A 23229-nucleotide genomic window follows, 5' to 3' on the forward strand; every position below is an offset into this window, starting at 1 on the left:
CTGTCTCTGTTTATGTGAAACAATGTCTTCTAAGTACAACATTGATTTTTTTAAAATAATTCAAAAGTTAATTGTTATTCCTTAGCTGATTAAATGCTCTATTAGTCTTTAATAAAAATAGTAAGTAATCCCTTCATTTAAAAAATCTTATCTCCTATGAGAAGTAATAAAATAGTAAAATTTGTAATTTTATCTATGGGCTTACCTTAAAGTGTCTATCTTGTAAAACAATACATTTATGAAATACAGTGGTTTGGGTTCTGATGGCAGTTGTTACAACTGGTAACACCAGTATGGGAGAATAGACATGCTATATGTTATGAAGGCTAAGTCAGAGCAAAAAAGTTTATTCTACAAAAGAACACTGGAGGAGTAATTGCAATAAAATGTAAACAAGGAATTGTAAACAAGAAATAGCATCCCTCTCCCTTTACTTGACTAGTAAATAGTCTATACAAACTACATAGATATCAAAGGTTTTATATATGTACACAGCCAACATAATATCAAAATATATTTTATTCTGGACCTCTTTCAGATCTGATTCAAATTACAGTTGTCAAAGCAATACAATGCAAAGGGAAACTGCAACAACAACAACAACAAAAAATGTGCCTAGAAAGGAGAAAAGGGTCATTGGGGACAAATCATTGTGATGTGGAACCAAAATACATCATAAGTGTAATTAACATGGTCCAGGACAGCATAGAACATCTATATCAGTCTTCCTTACACAATAATCATGAAAACTGAACAATAAAGTTCTTTAACATGTACAAAAAACTGTCATGGGCTGGTTTACACTTGTACAACAGTTTTAAAGTTAACTGGATAACTAAAGAAATGATGCAGACATTTTAATCCAGTGCTATAAGTAGGCTCACAGAATTAGACCCAAAGGATTTGTAAAAATCAAAATTAGAACATTATAGCTACAATGTCAAAGTCAGGAAAGAAGAAAATTACTTCTGTATTTAGGGATTACAGAGCTACAGAATGCAGTCTGTCTGTTTTTGTTTTTAATGAGATGGAAAAGTACATTAGACTAGATACAACATGCAGAATGTTTTCTTCAACTTATCCAGAAACTCCAAAGAAAACATCATGAAACAGCTTACTAGAAAAAAAAATATGCCCTAGTTATTCACCCTGCTTCAACACTGTCAACGTAAAGGCGGAAATAAAGAATGCTATTAATACTTCAGAACTACTGATATAAGACATCAAATTTCTAAATCAGTGTATTAAAAAAGTGAACACTTTCTTTTTTTTTTTTTGCTCTCTCTTCTACATTTAGTTAGAATCACGTTTTTAAAAAAAAAAAAACTGATATTGAACGTGACACGTCAGAGCTATTACAGGAAGGAGTAATTCATAACTTCCCTAACTCCCCTTCCGTCCCTGCTGATTCAGAAGAAAACAAACAAACAAACAAACAAAAAACCAACCAGGGTCTCTTGTAGATTTGCTGCTATTCCCCAAAATGTTGGCATTTGCTGCCATGCCACAATGTTGGTCCACTGAAATAGGATTTCTGTGGAAACTGTCAACAGTAATTCACCAAATGCAAGTACCGTCCTTAGCATGTGAGAATAAATGCGGGTTCTATAGAAATGTACAATGTGCTTAAGAAAATGAAAACTGTTTGAAAAGAGTAAATAGCACTGCATTTGAGATTTATTTTTTCTACTTATCTAGTAAAACTTAACATTTTTGCTGACATAAGAATGGTCACTTGTGAGTCCTTTAAACAGCAAAAATGCATACTCCTCTTCAGGCCTCTACTCAATAATAGTTTACATTACTCTTAACAAAATCATTCTACATAAACAGATAGCTCCTTAAAAATAGTACTCTCTCATTAAATCTAATTTGACAGAAATAAGTTTAAGGAAAAAAGGAGTGCTTTATAAGTTAAGTGAAAAAGTACAAATCTTTGGCCTTTCTCTTGACATTTTTATATGTCAAAAAGCAAAAAACCTTCATGTAATTCAATCTAATGATTACTTTTTGCACCATAATTTGTTTTTTACACCACAAAAGGAGGCACTTTCAGTATCTGTAAAAGGTGTTTAATCCTAAAACATACTTACCTAGAGAATAACTAATTAAAACAATTCAATACACTCTAAGACCTATTAGGAAATTAAAAGTTAACCACTTCTAAAAGTCACTTGAAAGTCAATGATGGTACCTGATCAATGACAGGAAATTGGGAATGGAACAAATATTAAGAACTTAGGGGATTTCCTACATGGAGAAGAAAAAAGATATTCCTTTACGATGTTTAAGAGTGACAGCTGCTCTTTCCTTATTCTATTTTAATCAATGAGTATTCTATTCATTCAAGTTTTCCTTTCTATTTTTCCTTGTAAGTTTCTTACAGTAGCCTATACAACAATGATATATAATGAATACCACAGAAAATCTACTGGAATCAGTAGATCTTCAGATAAGTTCTTAGAGAGAAAAAAAAAAAGGAAGGAAAAATAAGCAAGAACCTCAAAAACAGAACTTTACAGGCTGTGAAACTTGGTCTCTTATAATCATGTTACTGCTCAAATTAGAGGCAATCTTATTTATGTCTACTGGAGCAGCATCGTGGCACATCAGCAGGCAATGATGATGGTGAGAACAGCAGCAAAAAGAAATAACTGTATGCTCACAAAGAACCCAAGCCTACAAAATGGATACCTTTCTGATAGTTTATACTTAAAAGACCCAAGACTTCAGGATAATAAAGCTCTGTATTTATAATCTTTTATATGTCCTATTGTGGCTATTATGCTTAAGTAAAATAGCTAAAGATAAAAAAAACAACAACAAAATAACCCCCCAAAAAACAGAGAAGATGACAACACCATAAACATGTAGCTGTCTATTTTGGCAGCTATACTGCAGAACTTCATGACTATCTTTTAATCAGCTGGGGAAAAAAAGTCAATAACTGTATGCAAATGAATAAACTGTCCATATCAAAATACAAAAAGTACTATCAATAATCACCTCTGACTTTCAGATTTAAATTCAGTGCAATTGACAAATGCATCGCTAAAGGAAAATGCAGCTTAAACATACTCAAAACATTTGTGTCTATTCCTGGGAGCACATTTAAAAATTATTGCACAGATTTTTAAAATTTTATTTACTTTTTTTAAACAACAACAGAGGTCAACCGCAGATGTGGACCTCCAGCAATAAAAGCAGGATTTCAAGTGCCAGATACTCAGCGTATTAGGTTTCCTACGTAAGTCACAGGGTAATAGTTCTAAATATGTATAATGTGATCGAAAACCCTAAAAACAGCTGGCACAAAACCATCATGAATGACTGCCTCTCTGGATGTAAATTTTAAAAAATATTATTACAGTATCATAGTCCCCACTAACAACAACTGGGGTACACATAAAACAATGTATTGTGAAATTAAGTGTATTTATTCTCTTTACCAATAGCAAATGCTATCCTACCTTAGTAAAACCAAGACTTGCTTCAATCAATGCTGTTTTGTAAAAATAGCAAAACAACAAATGCTGAAAATCAAAGCTGCATTACTTGGGTTAAATCAGTTTCTACTTAAACTTAAAACATAGGTTAAAATTTTAGCAGTAGAAGCTTCAAAATAATTAGTGACAGTGTTATAAATTTGCCAAGCTTGATAATAAATGATATTCCTTAATTAAAATCTTTGAGACATAAATTTGACAACTATTCTCTTCAAAATCGACACTTCTGGATTATTACATTAATCATGACAAACCCTGTTAATCACACATATAAACATAGCCCCATGCTATCATTTGTAGATTCTGTATATTTTAGCTTTTAGTTGCATGAGCACAGGAGGTTTTTGATCTGATACCTATACCTTTAAGAAAATACGTGATATTATAAACAGAGTAAAAGACATGATATAGTAGTGATTACTGAAAAAACAAAACATAGCAGCTTAAATCTATCTATTATTTGAAAAAATGTAGTCACAAGTACCACAAATGCAGAATTAGAGCAGCAGGGAGGTTAGTGCAATTATACCTTTTTAAAAAATTTTGAATCACCGCTATGTGAAAACACCTTGAAGCAAGTCTTTTGTTTTAAAGATTGTTTTTAAACTAAGGTAGCAAACATTTTGCCATGTAATGGCAGTGTTATATGTTGTTATCTTGCTTTGTAAAAAGAAAAATAACATGAGAGATTTTTAATACTGGAGTTTGGTTACATTACATATTTAAGCTTCTACACAGAATGATGGACACTTTGAGAAGCTAATCCTTATCCAGAAACATTTTAATCTCTTAAAAAACAAAGCAAAAGAAACAAATAAACAAACAACAAAAAAACCTCAAACCTACTTTGCTCCTTTTCACAATAGTGCACATTTTAACCATAATTTAGTTATGGCTACAAGACATCAGAAGATTTTTTTTTATGCATCTTCTCTATGGTATTAAAAAATTTTTTGTGCCCTTCTAGTCTTTAATTGGCAGAAATATGTCCCAAAAAAGAAACTATTGCATTTAAGCCACATCACCAAAAAACAAAACAAAAAAACCAAAGAGAAAAAAAAAAAAAACCTCACAACAAAAACACAAAGCAAAAGCAAAAACAAAAAACAGAGCATAATACCCTTTTACTGATGTGTCTTACAGATTGACATGACCAAAGTCATATAGTTCCATTTAATTTCCAATTCCCCCTTCTACAACATGCACCAATCGAATATATGCTCTGGGAGCCATAAATGTACCAAACATCTATCTCTTCAAAAGAATGCATTAAAATATTTTAAGAATTTTTTGTTTAAAAGGTGAAAAAAATATAAACAAGAAACTGATTCACTCCCTTACTTCATGCATCCATAAACTAAACCAAAAACAAAGTTTAAAAGCAAGAACAAACTACTGCTGCAAGTTTTTGTAAGTCCATTTTCTCTGTACATACAAACTGCTAAACTACTGAAGGGAAAAAAGAATATAATCCATGGTGTCTGCTGATTCAAAGGGGAGAAACAAGGCTGTCATTAGTATCCAAAAACTCGTACATGTATGGGCTGCTTTTATAACGCTTATTTTTTTCTCTCTTCTGTTTTTCATATCCAAAACTTCTAAATGCTATTTTAGGGGCACAGCAGATTAGATTCCAGCACTTGGTGAACAGAATTCACAAGCTGTGACAAAATTCTGTCATCTTCAGGGTGCAATTTTGTTTATATACACTGTATGTATATATTTCTCTTAGATTTGGCTGTAGTGGACTGGCCATGGTTCAAGTGGGACTATAGCAGTACTTGGGTCGGGGACAGTCATTTTGGCTATATACACATTCATAGTCGGTCCATGGCTTCCAACTAGTAGCGCTATTTCCGAAGGTCTAATACACAAACCTGTAAGAAATTAAAATAATCAACCAGTGTGTAAAGAATTTCATTGTACATTTTTATACAGTTTGGAATCTATTTCTTAGTTCCAAGTTTACGAAACTGGTAAAACAAAAGTAATCATAGCAATGGCCACCAACAGAAATCAGATAAATTGGCTGAAAGCAGATGGAGTTAACAACCATGGGTTAATACTACAGAGGAAGAACCATGGCTAACATGCTGAAGATTTACTCTCTGTTAATTAAAAAGTAGAAAAATATACTCAAAATAGACCATTTTCTATCTCTTGGATCTTAATGAAAGATACTACAGATTACATTAAGCTATTGCTTCAGTAAACAGCTAATAGCTATCCCCTTTCCATCTTCCCTTGGCTTTCAGAACTTTAGAAGCCATAACTAGTATTTCTGTGAATACATGGCCAACCTCATCCTGAAAGTCTCTTGGTATCACACATTCCTCAATGCAGACCCAACTGCCTCTATTTCCCCTTCCCTGGGCCACCAACACTCTTCTGCAAGGAAGAGAAGGCAAAAATAGGCATTAAAAATTCAAATCTCTCTCACAGTGCTACACTTAATTTCAGTGATGAAGTTTTACACTAAAAATAACTGTCCATTTCTTGATTATGAAGGCACTCTTCTGGCAAAGATAGCCTAAATTCTGTTTACATTATCTGAATGAAATGAACATAAAAAGTATAGAGCCTTCAGTAAAAAAGGTCAATACCCATATCATAAAATTTATTTTTTAAAAAGAACACTTTTGTAGTCACTACCACAACAAGCCACATTTATTCACTATGCTTTCTCTCTTTCTTACACACACACACACACACACACACACACACACACACACACACACACACCCTTTGGAAACACTTCATTATATACTTACTGAACCATCTGATGCACTGGCTCCAACCTTGTCTCCTGCTGCATTCCAACAAACTTCAAAAATTCCACCTGTTCCCCTATAGCTGTGAACTAGAGCACCTGTCTAAAATAATGAGAAGTGGAATCTTAAAAATAATATATTATTATATATGTTCAAATACTGAGGTAAAAATATTATATGGCTTTATTTCTAGCAATCCAATGTAGGATTTAGCTTCAACTTCCAAATAAACAAGTTCTGAAATACCAGAAATGTAAAATGATGATCCTTTTACAAACAGACAGCACTAGCCTGCTCTCAACAGATCTCACACACACACACACACACACACACACACACACACACACGCGCGCGCGCGGCTTCTCCAGTACTGATAACCATTCTTAGCTAAGAAGTGCTTTGACCCTAGAAGTGCCCCTAAGCTAGGAGAATTTTGACCCTAGAAGTGCCCCTAAGCTAGGAGAATTATAAAAGAAGATAAAAGAGCATATGTACATTATTATTGAAAGATTTTTTAAGTTAAAAGAAAACAAAGTACAACCAGGAACACTACCAATTTCATCATCAATTTAGCTGACTCATAAATATAACTCAATTATTTTATTCCTTCGGCAATGGAAACCAAAATCATTCAGCTGCCATTCAATAACTGAAACTTAGTACAAAAATGTATTCTCCTAGGAAACCAGTTATTAAACAGGGCAAAGGTCAGAGGTTCTGCTGTGAGAAATGAAAAATAATGAAAAATATGCTTCCGGTGTTCTGTCCTGACAAACCAGAAAAGTATCTCACAGCTTCATGGTGAACTAAAAAACTCAAACTGGAAGTAGCAGAACTACCTAAACACAACATGGAACCAAGACATAACCTGAGACAGCCAGCCCTAAGCTAATCACTAAGCTAGAAGATCACAATGGGAAGTCTCAACTGTTCTTTTCCTCCTACCTAAAATTTCTCACAATTTAAGAGATTAATGAAAAAGCACGAGTACAGGAGGCCTTAAGTATCTACAGTTAATTAGAAGAGAATGGAGTGGCACCAACGAGATCTAAGATAGGCTGTTGTATAGAGAGTAAAATCTACAGGATTGTCAGTTTTGGGGTTAAAAACTGACACTGTCTTTCAATAGTACTTACCAACCTCTAAGCTTGAATCAGGCTATAACTGAACCGAAACAGCATGGTCAACAAGCCAGAGCTATCACATTAACAAAAGCCAAAGGATCCTCAGCATCTACTCAAACCTGTGTTCTGACCAGACTGTAACAATTTAACTGTCAAATGCTTAGATAACATATCATCCAAGTAATGAAAGAAAAAAATAGATGTACATATTGACAAAAAGACAATTACTTTCTCCTGCACTGAAAGCTATTTTCAAACTTAAAAGAAAAAAAGTAAAATGACATTTTGATACACAATAGTGATACAACAAAACAGTATGGTTACTCAAATGCCCTTAGAAGTCTAGCAGTATCTTCCCTTAGAACTCTACAGTTCTATACCCAAATTTTATTTTAAATTAATTTACTCAAAATGGAGTGAATGAGTGATGGAAAATGTATACAACCGGCAGATTATCTATAAAGCCTCTGCTATTCAATCAAAACAGAAAGATTGGGAATCCCCTGATTGCCCAGTGGTTAGGACTCTGTGCTTCCACTGCAGGGGGCATGGGTTCAATCCCTGGTCGGGGAACTAAGATCCTGCAAGCCGGTAAGTAATTAGAAGCAATGAGAGGGCTCAGCAGGTTTGATGGAGTCAACATCAACATGCCAAAATACATAATGTTCCAAACATGACAACCACAAGTAAAAGGAATATTATTTTTTAAAACATGCTAAACACAGTAACAATAAAATCCATAAGGCATCTCAGAATACATTTTGTAAAAAAGATCTTTATGAAGAAATTATAAAACTTTACTGAAGGAAAAAGAAAAAGACTTAATGAGGGGGAATAACAAAGTTACAGTCACTAAAATTAAACTAATAATGCAGGTACATACAAATGTATCAATCAATGGAATACAAGAGAATCTATGAACAAAACATACAAGAACGTAGTATATGAAAGAAGTGACATTCTGAAACAGTGAAGGGACAGTAAATAGTGCCAAGAAAACTGGTGATCCATAAAGAAAGACAGAATTAGAACTATACCTCACACCATATATAAAAACCAATTCTAAGGTAGTATAATATAAATGAAAAAATAAAACAGTGGGAGTATAAAATGAAAGAATCATAATGCTTTTATTTACAAAAAAACCTCAAGAAGAATGAAAGAGAAACCGATAAAAAAAGTTATCTGTAGAGGATCAAGAAAAAAATGGGAGCAAAACTTCTCAGTGTATACCTTTTTATAATGGGGGGAGGGTGTTGGAGACCATTTGAATGTATAACTTAATCAAAAATAATATAGGAAAATGATGATTTATGCAAAATAGGCTGACCAACTATGGTGATCAGCAACACAAAGAGAAATAACCCACAATAACTTATTGTGCATATAATACAAGCAGTAAAGATCTGATTTTTGAACAGGGGGTGGGGCAGGGAGAGTCACATTAAAGAAAAAGTATTTGGCATGTAAAAACTAAGACACTGAAAAGATTAAAATAATGAAAGCAACAAAACTGTTTTCTCCATTTTTAAGAAAGGATCTCTGTAGCATTGTCCCTAAAAAGGTGGTACATAGTTTTAAGTTCGTTTCTGATAAATTATGTGCTCAATCATAAAAGCTTGTCCTTTAACACATTTTTTAAACTGCTCATATATACCTTCTCTGAAGACAATTCTTTTAGAACATAAAGAAATGGTATCATTTATCTAAATAAATGCATCTTAAACTCTCACATTTCATGTCTGCAAAACTGTTGGAAAAAATAAAAGAGACTCTAAATTTTGGTCCATATTATGAAAATCTCACTTCAGCTGGTTTCGATCTTTACTTAGCTGTAAATTCCCCCCAAAAAGTGCTCATATAAAAACGAACTGAATTAATGACACAAAAGGGATGACAACCAAAACTAAAAAAAAAAAAATTTTGTTTAGACAAATGCTTCTTATATTCTTATATAAGAATACTTGATTATTTAAATAACTTGGACATACCTGTGTGTTCCAGATGTGCACACATTTGTCAAAAGAACCACTCGCCAGATACCTGCCATCAGGACTGAAAGCTACACTGTACACAGGCTCTTGGTGTTTTGTCAGAGTATGGATGCAAATTCCTCGGTCTACATCCCATAATCTAACAGTAGAATCAAAGGATGCACTGACAAGGGAGAAAAAAAAAAGATTTTATAAGTAATGAAATACTCTCAGTCCCACCCCCAATCTACAATATTCAGCCATTCCTAATAGCTAGCCATGAATTCCTCATGAGAAGCAGACGGTGCTGTTAGGAAGAAAGTGTTCTGGAAACAAAGCTAATCGGAGACATGACAGCTTCATTAAGGGCATCTCCAAGTCTGTAAACTGGAAAACATAAATGAGCTAATTCACTGTATTCCTTTTCTCTTTAAATAACTCCTTTATATTGACCCACGGTTTTGAAATGCTACATTAAATATGTTTTTAACTTATTTTATTTAAATGCTGAAAAAACTTTATTGCATTATGCCTCAATTACTTGGGTTTTAATATTTTATATTATCAGTAAATTATTTGCTATCTCCAGATACAAACATCCATTATGACCTGAAATAATAATAAAACTCTGTGTCTAAAGGTTCCCATTTAAAAAAAATATTCCTTATAGGATACATTCCCATTTCATGGAATTTTTCCTAATTTTCTGTCATATTTATAAGAGGTTTTCTTTGTAAAAGACTCATAAAGGAAAAGCAAAACAGAAATGTTACCTTGCTAACATGAGGTTGGCATTTGGATTATTTGTCCCTGGCCCTGTTGGACTCCACTTGATAGTATAAATTTCTTTATTATGTGCTTGCAAATCATGGACACAGTTGTCTTGTTTCATACTCCATATCTAAGCAAAAAGGAAAAAGGTATGTAATTATTTTTCCATACAAAGGGTACTTTTATAATGTTATCTTGCCAGTCCAAAATATAGCGGTACACCAGAACAATAATTATAGAGATCAAGAGAATACATACAAATAAATTAAAATGTAGAATATATTTAATATTTATCTTTTAAAAATGACAAATTAGCTTCAAGTCCTTTCTAAATATTCACTATTGTGAGGCTTCAGGATTCAATTAACTGTAGTTCTAAGATTACTTTTGATAGCTTCAGATGGTACAAACTCCAACATTCAGTAAGTTCCTCAGTTAATGATCCTACAATGTTTAAGGCATTAGTTTTTATGCTGTCCTTTAAAATAAAAGATCTACATTACAAATTCCTCTTAGAATTTAGAATCAGGAACTATTTTGCAATCAGGAAGAGAAAATAGATAAGCAACATACAGATAAATATAATATGATTCATGTTGACACCAAAGCATAGGCAATGAAAGCAAAAAAAAAAAAAAAAAAGCAAGCGGTACTACATACAATTTAAAAGTTTCTGCACAGCAAAGGAAACAATAAAGTAAAAAGGCAAACCATGGAATGAGAGAAAATACTGCAAACCATATATCCAATAAGGAGTTAATTTCCAAAATATGTAAAGAAACCCTACAACTCAACAGCAAAAACCCCAATAACCCAATTTAGAAATGGACAAAGGACTTAAATAGACATTTCTCCAGAGAAGATACACAAATGGCCAATGGGTGGTGTATGAAGAGATGCCCAATGTCACTGATCATCAGTGAAATGAAAATCAAAACTATGAGATACCACTTCACAACTGTTAGGATGGCTATGAAAATTTTTAAAAATGTTGTCAAGGTTGTGGAGAAATTGGAAACCTTGTAAACTATTGATAAATGATTGCAAAATGGTGTAGCCACTATGAATAATAGTATGGAGGTGCTCCCCCAAATTTTAACAACTACCACTATATATGATCAGCAATTCCACTTCTGGGTATTTATTAAAAAAAAAATTCGAAATCAGGATCTTGAGGACGCATCTGTATGCCCTTGTTCACTGCAGCATTATTCATAAAAGCCAAGATATGGAAACATCCTAAGTGCCCATCAATGGATGAATGGATGAAGAAAATGCATATGTATACAATGGAGTATTATTCAGCCTTAACATATGGGGAAATCCTGCAATATGTGACAACATGGATAAATTGTAAGGACGAATGTTGTATGATTCCATTTACATGATGTATCTAAGAGTCCAACTCATAAAAGCAAAGAAAAGAATGGTGGGGATAAACAGCAAGGTCCTATAGTATAGCACAGGAAACTGTATTCAGTATCCTATAGTAAACCATAAAGGACAGAAACTAACACACCATTCACTGTAAAGCAATTATACTCCAATAAAGATGTTACAAAAATAAAAAATAAATTATGGGTGTAAAAAGGAAAAAAAAACATTAATGGAAAAGAAAAAAAAAAGAATGGTGGTTGCCAGAGGTGGTGGGGTCACAGGGAGGGGCTGCTAGTAAACAAGCATAAACTCTCAGCTCTAGAGATCTGCCTCACTGCGTTGTGCTTAGGACGATAACACTTGTTTAGTGCACTTAAAAATCTCTTAAGGGTAGATCTCATGTCAAGTATTCTTCCCATATAAAATTCAGAAATTGTAAATGATTCACATACAAGAAACCGTGAAAAGTAACAAAGCAGTAAGGTTAAAATGGTGAGTAGAGAATACGCCTTTCTAGAGTTGAAAACATGCCTGTGTATAGAGGTTAAAAAATAATTCATATTATTTTTGAGCAAAAATTAAGAGAAACCTACACCAACAGTATTTCTAACAAAATCATTCAGTAAAGACATGGGGGGAAACCTTGCCAAATACAAACACACACACACCAAACCCAAGTACCGACAAAGAAACAAAAATTAGCTGTGCTTCACACTTCTGCAATGAAACTAATGAGATAATGAAGCAATAACATCATGTTTTTGTATCCTAAGTATATATAACTCCATGTAAATAAATCCAAAAGGTATGTTTCCAAAACATATTGATACTTCATGTGAGCTTTCGACAGCACTGATAACACTGACCACTCCCATCCATCACCTCCCTTGAAGTACTCTTCTCTTTACACCGTTTCCAGAGGTCATTCCAATTTCCTTTTGGAGTCTCATTCCTCTTGAGCTGCTAAATGCTAGAGTTTCTTAAGACTTTTTTAAGCTTTCCTCTTCTTTTACTCTGTATATTTCTACCTACACGATTTTGTCCATGCCCATGCCTTTGAATGACCACCCCACCTATTGAGAATTCCCAAATTTTTTGTCAGGCTTAGAATTGTTCTCTGAGCATCAGACCAACCTGGCACCTCCACTTGCATGACTCAAAGGCACTGTCCAAGCTGGAGATAATCTTCTCACTCATCTGCTGTTCCTTGTTCTCAAAATATGGCTTCACTAGACATTATCCATCCTTCTAGCTTCTGCTTTAAAATTCTATGACCTTTTATTATTCTTAGAACTAAAAAAAGCTCTCTAATACTTTCTAATTTAAACTTCTCTCTCTAGCTGCAACTCAGTCCCTGACAGTAGGCTCTCTATAGCCACCGGCCTTCTTTCATTTCCTCGTATGTGCCATACTCTGTTCCAGAAGTTTTTCATTTTATAAGCATAATGCATGTGCACGCAAAGTAATCCCACAAACAAGAGCGTGAAGAAAAGCAGTTTTATCAGCAACGTTTACAAAGGAGTCCAGGCTTGAAAAAACTATCTAACTAAAAACACAGCAGGTATTTAAGGAAAAAAACCACCAGGTTACCAAGGTTACATTTAGTCTGTTCCTGGGAAGAGGAAAAGCAGTTTTCCTTCATGATTATCCTATCTATAAGGGTCATCACGTCTGCAGTCACTGGCACTGTAAAGTCAAAGATAAATTCTTTTCATATAGTTAACATGGTGAAGCACAGGGTGCAAGCTTCGTTAATTTTTAAGATTAGTATTATGTTGTTCTTCATCTCAAACTGCCTTTCTTCTTTAATTTTGGTATGTCATATGCATAGGTGCTGGGTGTTAGTTTTTGCTTTTAGTTATACAACAAGAAAAACATAAATTCATATTGAGATGTGAGTACTGACATGTCAGCTATACTCACTCACCAACTAAGCTATATATCTACTATATATCAGTTTCCCAGAAAGGGTGATATATACTCACACCACAGCAAAATCCAATTAACACAATTCTCAGAATTTCAGTCAAATCCATGAATCCTACAAAGATCTTTGCTACCTATGAATCAGATCCTTACATGTGCAAATAACCTTTAATTGTACCAATATATGACTCCCTAATAGTGAAGACAATTTATAATAGCACAAACCTCAGTATCATAATTCCCAACTATAAGAGAGACATTCTAAACAATCTTACAACAGCCAGAGCAGCCACAGTGTGTAACTCCTCAACCCCATTTCTCCCCACTATCTGAATTACCTTTAAAGTCATGTCATCAGAACAGGATGCCAGGAGATTGCCAGTTGGGTCCCATTTGATAGCATTTACTTCATTCTAAAAATAACAGCGAACATTCACATTTTCATTTCATAGACTTGGTTGTTTTTTGGGTATTAAACATGCATACTTCAAAACCACTCTGAAACATTACTTATTCATCATAATCACTTTAAAGGAGGGGAAAAAAAGGTTTCTCACCGTGTGTCCCTGGAATGTTTTAATAGGTCTGTCTTGTCCTAACTTACAGACATGAATGCACATATCTGTACTACAAGAAGCAAAGGTGTTGTTGCTCTGCCAATCAACATCCAATGCTGGCGCTGAAAAGAAAAACAGGCAAGGTTTGCATTCATTCCACATGTACTGAAACCTAGGAGCTTTAGTTTTAAACCATGGTTAGACATTAAGTATGCTATTAATAGGAACTTAAAATATTTTACTTTATACTTTTTATGGTATTAATAGAATTTTTAAAATTATGGTACTTAAATATTACAAATATTAATACATTTCAGTTTGGTTGTCTCCATGTGAGACACAGTCTAAGAAAGTACACTGGTCTGGTCACCAGGAGATGAGGGTTCCTGAGAGCTTGCCCTGTAAATTACTAGCACTGGATTCTTGGCTCCTCATTTGCAAAATGATAAAATTAAATGTGATGCTGCACTTCCTCTTGTTTCTGAAATTCTGTGAGTGTTCAATGGATAAGAAGCCTTGTTTTTCTACTCCCTAACTAGTGGGCCCTATGCAAGTCACCTCTCATGCTATTTTTCTCTTCTGAAAAAAATGGGGGGACTTCCCTGGTGGCACAGTGGTTAAGAATCTGCCTGCCAATACAGGGGACACTGGTTCGATCCCGTCCGGGGAGATCCCACATGCCACGGAGCAACTAAGCCCGTGCGCCACAACTACTGAGCCTGAGCTCTAGAGCCTGTGAGCCACAACTACTGAGCCCGTGTGCCTAGAGCCTGTGCTCCGCAAGAGAAGCCACCGCAATGAGAAGCCCGCGCACCACATCAAAGAGTAGCCACCGCTCGCCACAACTAGGAAAAAAAAAAGGCGGTGGGCAGCAACGAAGACCCAACACAGCCATAAATAATAAATAAATAAATTTATAAAAATTAAAAAAATAAAAAATAATTTAAAAATGGGGATAAAACCTTTAAGCTTAGTACCCAAGAATATTGTGAAAATCAAGTTAGATTATGTGCATGGAAAATACTATGTAAATTACAAGTTAGACAAACGTTACACTGAATAAGTATCATTTCCACTGTCTACTCAACTGATAAATGGAATATTGCATGATTTGCAAATACATTTTTCTTCTAAGTGATTCTTGTCAAATACCTCTTAAAAACTACATCATTGAATTTAAAACCTCAGAGGCCCAAAAGCTGGCTGGCATTTAATACTTATTTTAGATCTGATATGATTAAAGATTCTTTCCTTTCATTTTCCCCTGGTGCAAAGTGCAAAGCCTCTCTATAATTAGCAATGCAGATTAAGGTAATGTAGCAAGTAACTGGGTTAAGCAATAGAAGCATATCAAAAACACTGGATTTAGAGTAGGCAGTAGGTAGCTGGGGGGGGAAGGTGAGATTCAAAAACCAAGCACCCTTGGCTCAAGATGAGGAAAACCCTGAGGTGCAACAAACACTCCAGAGCCCTGCCTGGATCAGGTTGAGCCTGGACCTTCTCCACCAGCAGCTGCTCCGTTTCTCGGCTCCTTCCCGTGAGCCATGGCCGCTGAGCCTGCGCGTCCGGAGCCTGTGCTCCGCAACGGGAGAGGCCACAACAGTGAGAGGCCCGCGTACCGCAAAAAACAACAACAAAAAATAAGTTTTAAAAAAAAGTATAACAAAATGCTATGAAGAAAGCCAAGTATCTGTCATGCTCCACCAGGGTGTTAATTTGGTAGAGTCATCTGCAAAATGTTAAATAGGAGGCTGAGAAAATTTGAAACAGCATTCAAACAAATATACCAATAGGTTCAGAACAAAACAAAAACAAACTGTATAACCAGGTAAAGATAAGTGGAGGAAGCTGGGGAGTGGTGCCATGAGTTATGTGATTAATACTTCTGTGATATGCCTGGCTCATAAGATACAATGATAACAGACTGCTATAATCTAAGAACCCGTACCTCATTACTTTATATTTATTCCTAAAATTTAAAAATGAGGTGTCACCTCACACCATTCAGAATGGGCATCATCAAAAAATCTACAAACAACAAATGCTGGAGAGGGTGCAGAGAAAAGAGAGCCTTCATGCACTGTTGGCGGGAATGTAAACTGATACTGCCACTATGGAAAACAGTATGGAGGTTCCTTAAAAAACTAAAAATAGAACTACCATATGACCCAGCAATCCCTCTACTGGGCAGATACCCAGAGAAAACCATAATTCAAAAAGACACATGCGGGGGCTTCCCTGGTGGCGCAGTGGTTGAGAGTCCGCCTGCCGATGCAGGGGACACGGGTTCATGCCCCGGCCCGGGAAGATCCCACATGCCGTGGAGAGGCTGGGCCCGTGAGCCATGGCCGCTGAGCCTGCGTGTCCGGAGCCTGTGCTCCACAACGGGAGAGGCCACAACAGTGAGAGGCCTGCGTATCGCCAAAAATAAATAAATAAATAAATAAAAATGAGTCTAGGTAATACAAGTTCTTTAGGATAAAAACACATCTTTAACATAAAATGTATTTTTATGTAGGTAATATGTGAGAGGTGTGTTTACTATTACTAGTCTCATTTTACACATGATGAAAGAGTCTAAGAAAAGTTAATCTGCCTAGGGTTCCAAAATCTTTTAAATTCCTGGAGCTGGAATTCCCTGGCGGTTCAGTGGTTAGGACTCCATGCTCCCATTGCAAGGGGCACGGTTCGATCCCTGACTGGGGAACAAGGATCCCACAAGCCATGCAGTGCAGCCAAAAAAAAAAAAAAAAAAAATTCCTGGAGCTAAGATTCAATTTTTGTGTCCTCCAATTCTGATTTATTTTTTGGTTAACCCATGCATCCTTCACAATTTAGAAAGGTAACAAACCTATGAGGGAAGGGAAAAAAGGCATTTAATATTCAGTTATTTTTTTTTTAAAAAAAAAGCTTCATTGAGATATAATTCATATACCATAAATTTCATCCATTTAAAGTGTGCAATTCAATGGTTTTTAGTATATTACATTAATAATTTTAAAATATTGTGGTCATACATAACATAAAACTTGTCATTTAATTAACTGTACAATTCAGTTGTATCAATTACATTCACAATGTTGTACAGTCATCACCACTATTTTCAAAAGTTCTTCATCATCGGGCTTCCCTGGTGGCGCAGTGGTTGGGAGTCCGCCCGCCGATGCAGGGGACACGGGTTCGTGCCCCGGTCCAGAAGGATCCCACATGCCGCGGAGCGGCTGGGCCCGTGAGCCATGGCCGCTGAGCCTGCGCGTCCGGAGCCTGTGCTCCGCAACAGGAGAGGCCACAACAGTGAGAGGCCCACACACCGCAAAAAAAAAAAAAAAAGTTCTTCATCACCCCAAACAGAAACTCGGTAACCATTAAGCAGTAACTCTCCATTTCCCCCTCCTCCCAGCCTCTGTAACCTTGAATCTTTACATTCGTCTCTATGAATTTGCCTATTCTAGACATTTCATACTCTTGAAATATCTAGAATCATACTCTAGAATGATTCTAGATTCTACTCATGTAGAATCATACTCTTTGTCCTTTTATGTCCAGTTTATTTCACTTAGCATAACATGTACAAATTCTCTGGTGTTGTAGCATGTATCAGAACTTCATTCCTTTTTATGGCTGAATAATAATCTATTGTATATAGAGACCCATTCTGTTTTTCCACTCATCTGCTAGTGGACAGTGGGTTGTTCCTACCCTTTGGCTACTGTGAAAAATGCTGCTATGAACATTGACGGACATGAATTCGTTCAAGTCCCTGCGTTCAATTCAATTACCTAGGAGTAGAATTGCTGGGTCATATGGTAACTCTATTTAACTTTTTGAGGAACTGTCATACTGTTTTCCACAACGACTGTACTATTTTACATACTTACTAGCAAAGTACAAGGATTCTAATTTCTCCGCATCATCGTGAACACTGTTACATTTTATAGCCATCCTAATGAATATGAAGTGGTTAACTCATCTATAATCATGATTTATGCTTTATGTAAGAGTGTATATGGACAAAAATACAGTGCAGGAATTAAAATATGGTAATTTAAAAAGCATGGTAGACTTTCATTCCTGATCAAGATGGAGTAACAGGGACCAAATTTACCTCCTGCCCAAAACAACCAAAAAAATTACAGAATATATGAAATAATAGTTCAGAACTCTGGGCACCAGGCAATAAAGGACCGTGGTCCCTGAGAGAAGGGAAATCAACCAACAGTGTGCCTCTATAACTGCTCAAACATATGATCTGGAAAAATGTCCAGATCTTGGCACAGGGAAGAGGAATCTCCCTAGGAAGAGATGAATGAAATTCCTGAGCGGAAGAGATAAAGCTCAAAATGTGGAAAACTGAAGGCAGCTAGAATTCCCAAAACTAGAAGGGACAGAGCTATGCAGACAGAGAAAGAATTCTGAAGACCTGAAGTGGGCCCTATTCACACAGTTAGCTGAGTACTAATCAGCACAAGTATCTGAAGATACTAGCTGAGACCTGGGAAAGAACCACTCAAAAGAATTAGAAGAAACAATGCCTGATACTCAAGATTGGGAACACTCTCTAAATCCACCAGACTAGAAAACCTTCTGATTCATGGAACACTGGTCAGAGTACATCTAGGTTCTTGCCTCATTACCAGGAAATAAATAGCCGTACGCCGAGCACTGTTTCACTGCCATTTAACAAATCTTACAAGCATGACCCAAAAGGATCAAACCATTTCCAAATAATTTAACTATGTCCCAGAATAAATTCACAAATACTTATAAGAATACAGAAATATCCAGCAACTAACGACATACAATTCAAAATGCCTCACTTCCAATCAAAAGTAACAAGGCATGCAAAGATGCAGGAAAATATGACCAAAATGAAGAGAAAAATCAAATCATAAAAACTGACCTAGACATTAAAGCACTTGCAACTATATATGGTTTGTTCAAATAGTTAAGTAGCAACATGGAAGATGTAAAAAAGACCTAAATCAAACTTCTAGAGATTAAAACTGAAACATGTGAGATAAAAAACGTACTGGATGGAATAAACTCTAGATTAGATGCTGCAGAAGAAAAGATGTGTGAGCTTGAAAACAGCAGAGATTATGAAAAAAAAAAGACTGGATAAAAAAATGAACGGCGCATCAGTGTATTATGGAACATCAAGCAGACTAATAAACATAATCAGAATTTCAAGTTAAAAATAAATGTGGGGAGGAGGTAGAATATTTTTTAAAGAATAATGGTCAAAAAAATTTCTAACTTGAAGAAAACTATGAACGAAGAAATCCAAGAAGCTCCAAGGACAAAAAACATAAAGAAAACTAAACCAAGGCACAACATATGCAAATTGCACAAAATCAGTTATAAGGAGAAAAATCTTAAAAGCAGCCAGAGAAAACAAGACAAGAATAATAAGGATAAAAATGGTAGCAAGTTCAAATTGAAACAGTGTAAATAAGAAGAGGACAGAGCAACCTTTTCTTTAAAGTACTGAAAGAAAAAAACCCTGTCAACCCCAGAATTCTATACCCAACAAAAATATCTTTCAGTAATGAAGACTTCTTAATACCTACAAAAGAATTCATCAACATAAGATTTACACTATAAGGAATGTTAAAGCAGTTCAAGCAGGAAATAAATGATACCAGATGAAACTATGTATCTGTGCAAAGGAATGAAGAGTTGGCAATGGTAACTATGGGTAAAAAAATTTATTATTTAACCCCTTTAAAATATCACTTGAAGATAGATGGTGGTAAGTTAAAGATGTGTACTATAAATCCCAAGGCAACCATTATAATAAAAGATTTACAGTTAATAACCCACCAAAGGAGGAAAAATGTAATCACACAAATATTCAATTAATCCAAATGGAAGCAGAAAAATAGCAAAAGAAGATGAGATAAATAGAAATATGATTAATTTAAATGCAATCATTATCAATAATCACATTAAATGTAAATAGCCTAAATATTGCCATTAAAAGGCAGACGCTGATACTGAATGAACAAGCAATATATGATGCCTACATAAAATATACACCAAATATAACAAAATTAATAGATTAAAAGTAAAAGCATGGAGAAATATATACCATGCCAACACTAACCAAAAGAAAACTGGAAGGGCTACATTAATATGAGACAAAGTAGATTTCAGAGCACAAAAAATAAAATGGAAAAAAAAAGAGGGCCACTAACAAAACGATAAAAGGGTCAATTCAACATAAGGTTGCAACATTCCTAAACGTTCATGCCCCTAATAACATTGTTTCAAAACACATAAAGCAAAAATTGACAGAGCTTCAAAGAAAATAGAAATTACTGTATTTTCCAATTATTGTTGATGATTTCTATACCCCTCTCTAACAGATGGTCTAAGTACACAGAATAATCACTAAAGGCCATAAAAGATTTGAACATTATCAAACAACTTGACCTAAATGACATTTATGGGAACAATGGAATTAAATTAGAAAGCAATATTACAAAGATCTTTAAAATTTTTCCAAATACTCAGAAATTAACACACTTCAAAATAACCCATGGGTCAAAGAAGGAATCAAAATTACTCCAGAAAGTATTTTGAACTGAATGAAAACACATTTGAAAAATTGTGAGATGTCACTAAGTAGTAGTTAGAAGTAATTTATAGCACTGAATATCCCCATTAGAAAAGCAGAAAGGTCTCAAATCAGTGACCCCAACTTCTACATTAAGAAAAAGAAAAAGAGCATGTTAGATTGATACTGAAAGCACGATACATAAAAGAACAAATTAATAAATTAAGGACTTCATCAACATTAATAATATCTGATCTTTGAGGCACACTGCCAAAACAATGCAGAGACAATCCACAGACTATGAGACAATATTTGTAAATACTTGATCAGACTTGTATCCAGAATATATAAAGAGTTCACAAGACTCAATAAGAAAACAACAAAGTTAAATTAAAAATCCAAAGATTTGAACAGATACTTCACCAAAGGAGACATACAGATGGTAAATTAAACCATGACAAGATGCTCAACATCATTAGTCATTAGGAAATGAAAATGAAAACCACAGTGAGATACGACTACACGCTCATTAGGGTGGCTACAATGAAAAAGACTGACCACATACCAAGTGCTGGCAAGGAAATGGAGGGACTGGAATACCCTCTGCTGTTGAGAATGTAAACCAGTTTGGAAAACATAAACTTTGGAAAACAGTTGGGCATTAACAAGTTAAACACAGACCTACCATATATCTAGCCATAACTTTCCTAGGTCTTTACACAGAGAAATGAAAACACATGTTCATAAAAAGATAAGCACAGAATGTTGACAGCAGTTTTATTTGTAATAGCTAAAACCTGGAAACAACTCAAATTTGCTTCAACAGGTAAATGGATAAACAAACTGGTATATCAACATAACAGAATACTACTCATAAATCAAAAGAAATGCAAAATAATTATGCAGAGCGAAAGAAACCAGACACAAAAAGAATACATACTGTGCGATTCTATTTATATAATGTAAACTAGTTTCTGGTGACAGAAAGACTATCAGTGGCTACCTGGGGAAGGGGAAGGGAATGATTTCAAGGGGGTAGGAGGAAACTTCTGAAGCTAACAGATGTACTGTCTTGAGTGTGGTGATGGTTTCAGTGGGGTATGTGTGTGTGTGTGTATACATGTCAAAATATATTACACTGTGCAATGTAAATATGTATAGATGATTTTACACCAATTATACCTCAATAAAGCCATTTAAAAAACCAAAAAAGCATGACAGGAAAGAATACCATGGGTAAAAAGGCTATTTGTTTGTAAAATGACTTCAACACCATCTACCTCATTGGGCTGTAGCCAAGACTAAACGGGATCGTGTATATAAAGAGCATCATCTCCAACACAAAGGTGGTACATATTATATAGCAGCTAGTAACAGTGCCACACACACACACTTATTTCAATTTTCCATCACTCCTAGGATGTAGGAGAAACTTTAGGCAGAACAGCCAGAGGGCTAAGAGAATTCCGTCTGGGTGAGGACTAGAAGCAAAGGCAAAACGGGATTAAAACAGGTAAACAAAAACTGACGTGTAAATGCTTATTAATGTGGTAAGTGTTAATCAAGCTGAAATGTTTAACATAATACTTGCAAAATTATGTTACTCAGATACTACTGAAAAATCATTTTTGTACCTTATTTGGCTTGCTTAATCACACTAAATAGAGAAATACAAAAAAGCAAAACGCCAGAAGCTGTATATTTCAATTTTAATGGTAGCACTGTGTCATTGGCTGTTTGTAAAAAGTATGTTACCAAAGATTTGAAAATAACCAGAGTTACTTAAGTCAGGCGCCGATGCAAAACTCTACCCAACCACAACAAAATCTTGCAAAATGCAATGAAATCAGACAGTACTAAAACTACTGTTCTTATAGTTATTAGGCATCTTGGTCCAGTTCAACATCAGTTCCTGTCCTCAGGAACCTCCCTGAAAGTAGGCACAAAAGTTCTAGGCTGCACAAGAGTGTAGGTACTCAAATCCAGGTGTCTCTACACATCAGGATGTATGCCCTGTTGCATGGCCGTATATCATGGAGAAAGAAGCACACTATTCTGGGGATCATATTTATCTGGTTTAAGTATCAATTTCTTAAAAGAGAAAAACATCTGAAGCACCAAAGTTCCAACACTACCAGGAAAGCCTAATAATTTTTATTTTAGGTCAGCAGGTGGACTGATTTAGATACATAAATCCAAAATGAAAAATGATAATATCTAAACTTGTAGGAGTTTATGCAGTATTTTCATATATATGTCTTACGCTCTTAACAAATGGTATTGTTTTTATCCCTCATCTTCAGATAGAGAAAGTAAGGCTCAGAAAGGTTCAATGACTTGCTCAATCTTAAAGCTTGTCAAGTGGGGTGGAATCGACATTCACACCTTGACCTCCTGACTCAAAAATCTATGTTCTTACCATTAAATATTACCAACTCTAATTGCACCAGGCTGCAAATGCTTTTTTTATGGTACATTTCACAGAAAACGTTTGAAGATCCTCTGACAATTAACTATCTGAAAGTCAAAGAACATCAACTCCTCAAAGGACTAGTAACAAGACTGATACTGGATATTTCAAGATTTTAGATGAATTATACGCTATTAAAAGTTTAATTAGAAAAATAGAAGAAAGTTCTAATTCTCATGTAAATTGTGAAGATTT

The 23229-nt window shown here is 35.0% G+C and overlaps 1 protein-coding gene across 4 annotated transcripts in view; it reads right to left on the reverse strand.

Moving 5' to 3' along the window:
- Positions 1-501: 501 nt before the first annotated feature.
- The window catches only part of TBL1XR1 (TBL1X/Y related 1), a 188305-nt gene continuing 165577 nt past the window's right edge, over positions 502-23229 (reverse strand). For all 4 annotated transcript variants that reach the window (XM_060150026.1, XM_060150029.1, XM_060150028.1 and 1 more), the window contains 6 exons: positions 14006-14127; positions 13787-13861; positions 10148-10275; positions 9393-9558; positions 6278-6379; positions 502-5383 (listed from right to left, as the gene is read on the reverse strand). In XM_060150026.1, coding sequence (XP_060006009.1) covers positions 5357-5383; positions 6278-6379; positions 9393-9558; positions 10148-10275; positions 13787-13861; positions 14006-14127 — 620 coding nt within the window. In that variant the 3' untranslated portion in view covers positions 502-5356. The remainder of the gene's footprint in view (positions 5384-6277; positions 6380-9392; positions 9559-10147; positions 10276-13786; positions 13862-14005; positions 14128-23229) is intronic.

This window comes from Lagenorhynchus albirostris, chromosome 5 (assembly GCF_949774975.1).
Source record: "Lagenorhynchus albirostris chromosome 5, mLagAlb1.1, whole genome shotgun sequence".
Lineage (NCBI taxonomy): Eukaryota > Metazoa > Chordata > Mammalia > Artiodactyla > Delphinidae > Lagenorhynchus > Lagenorhynchus albirostris.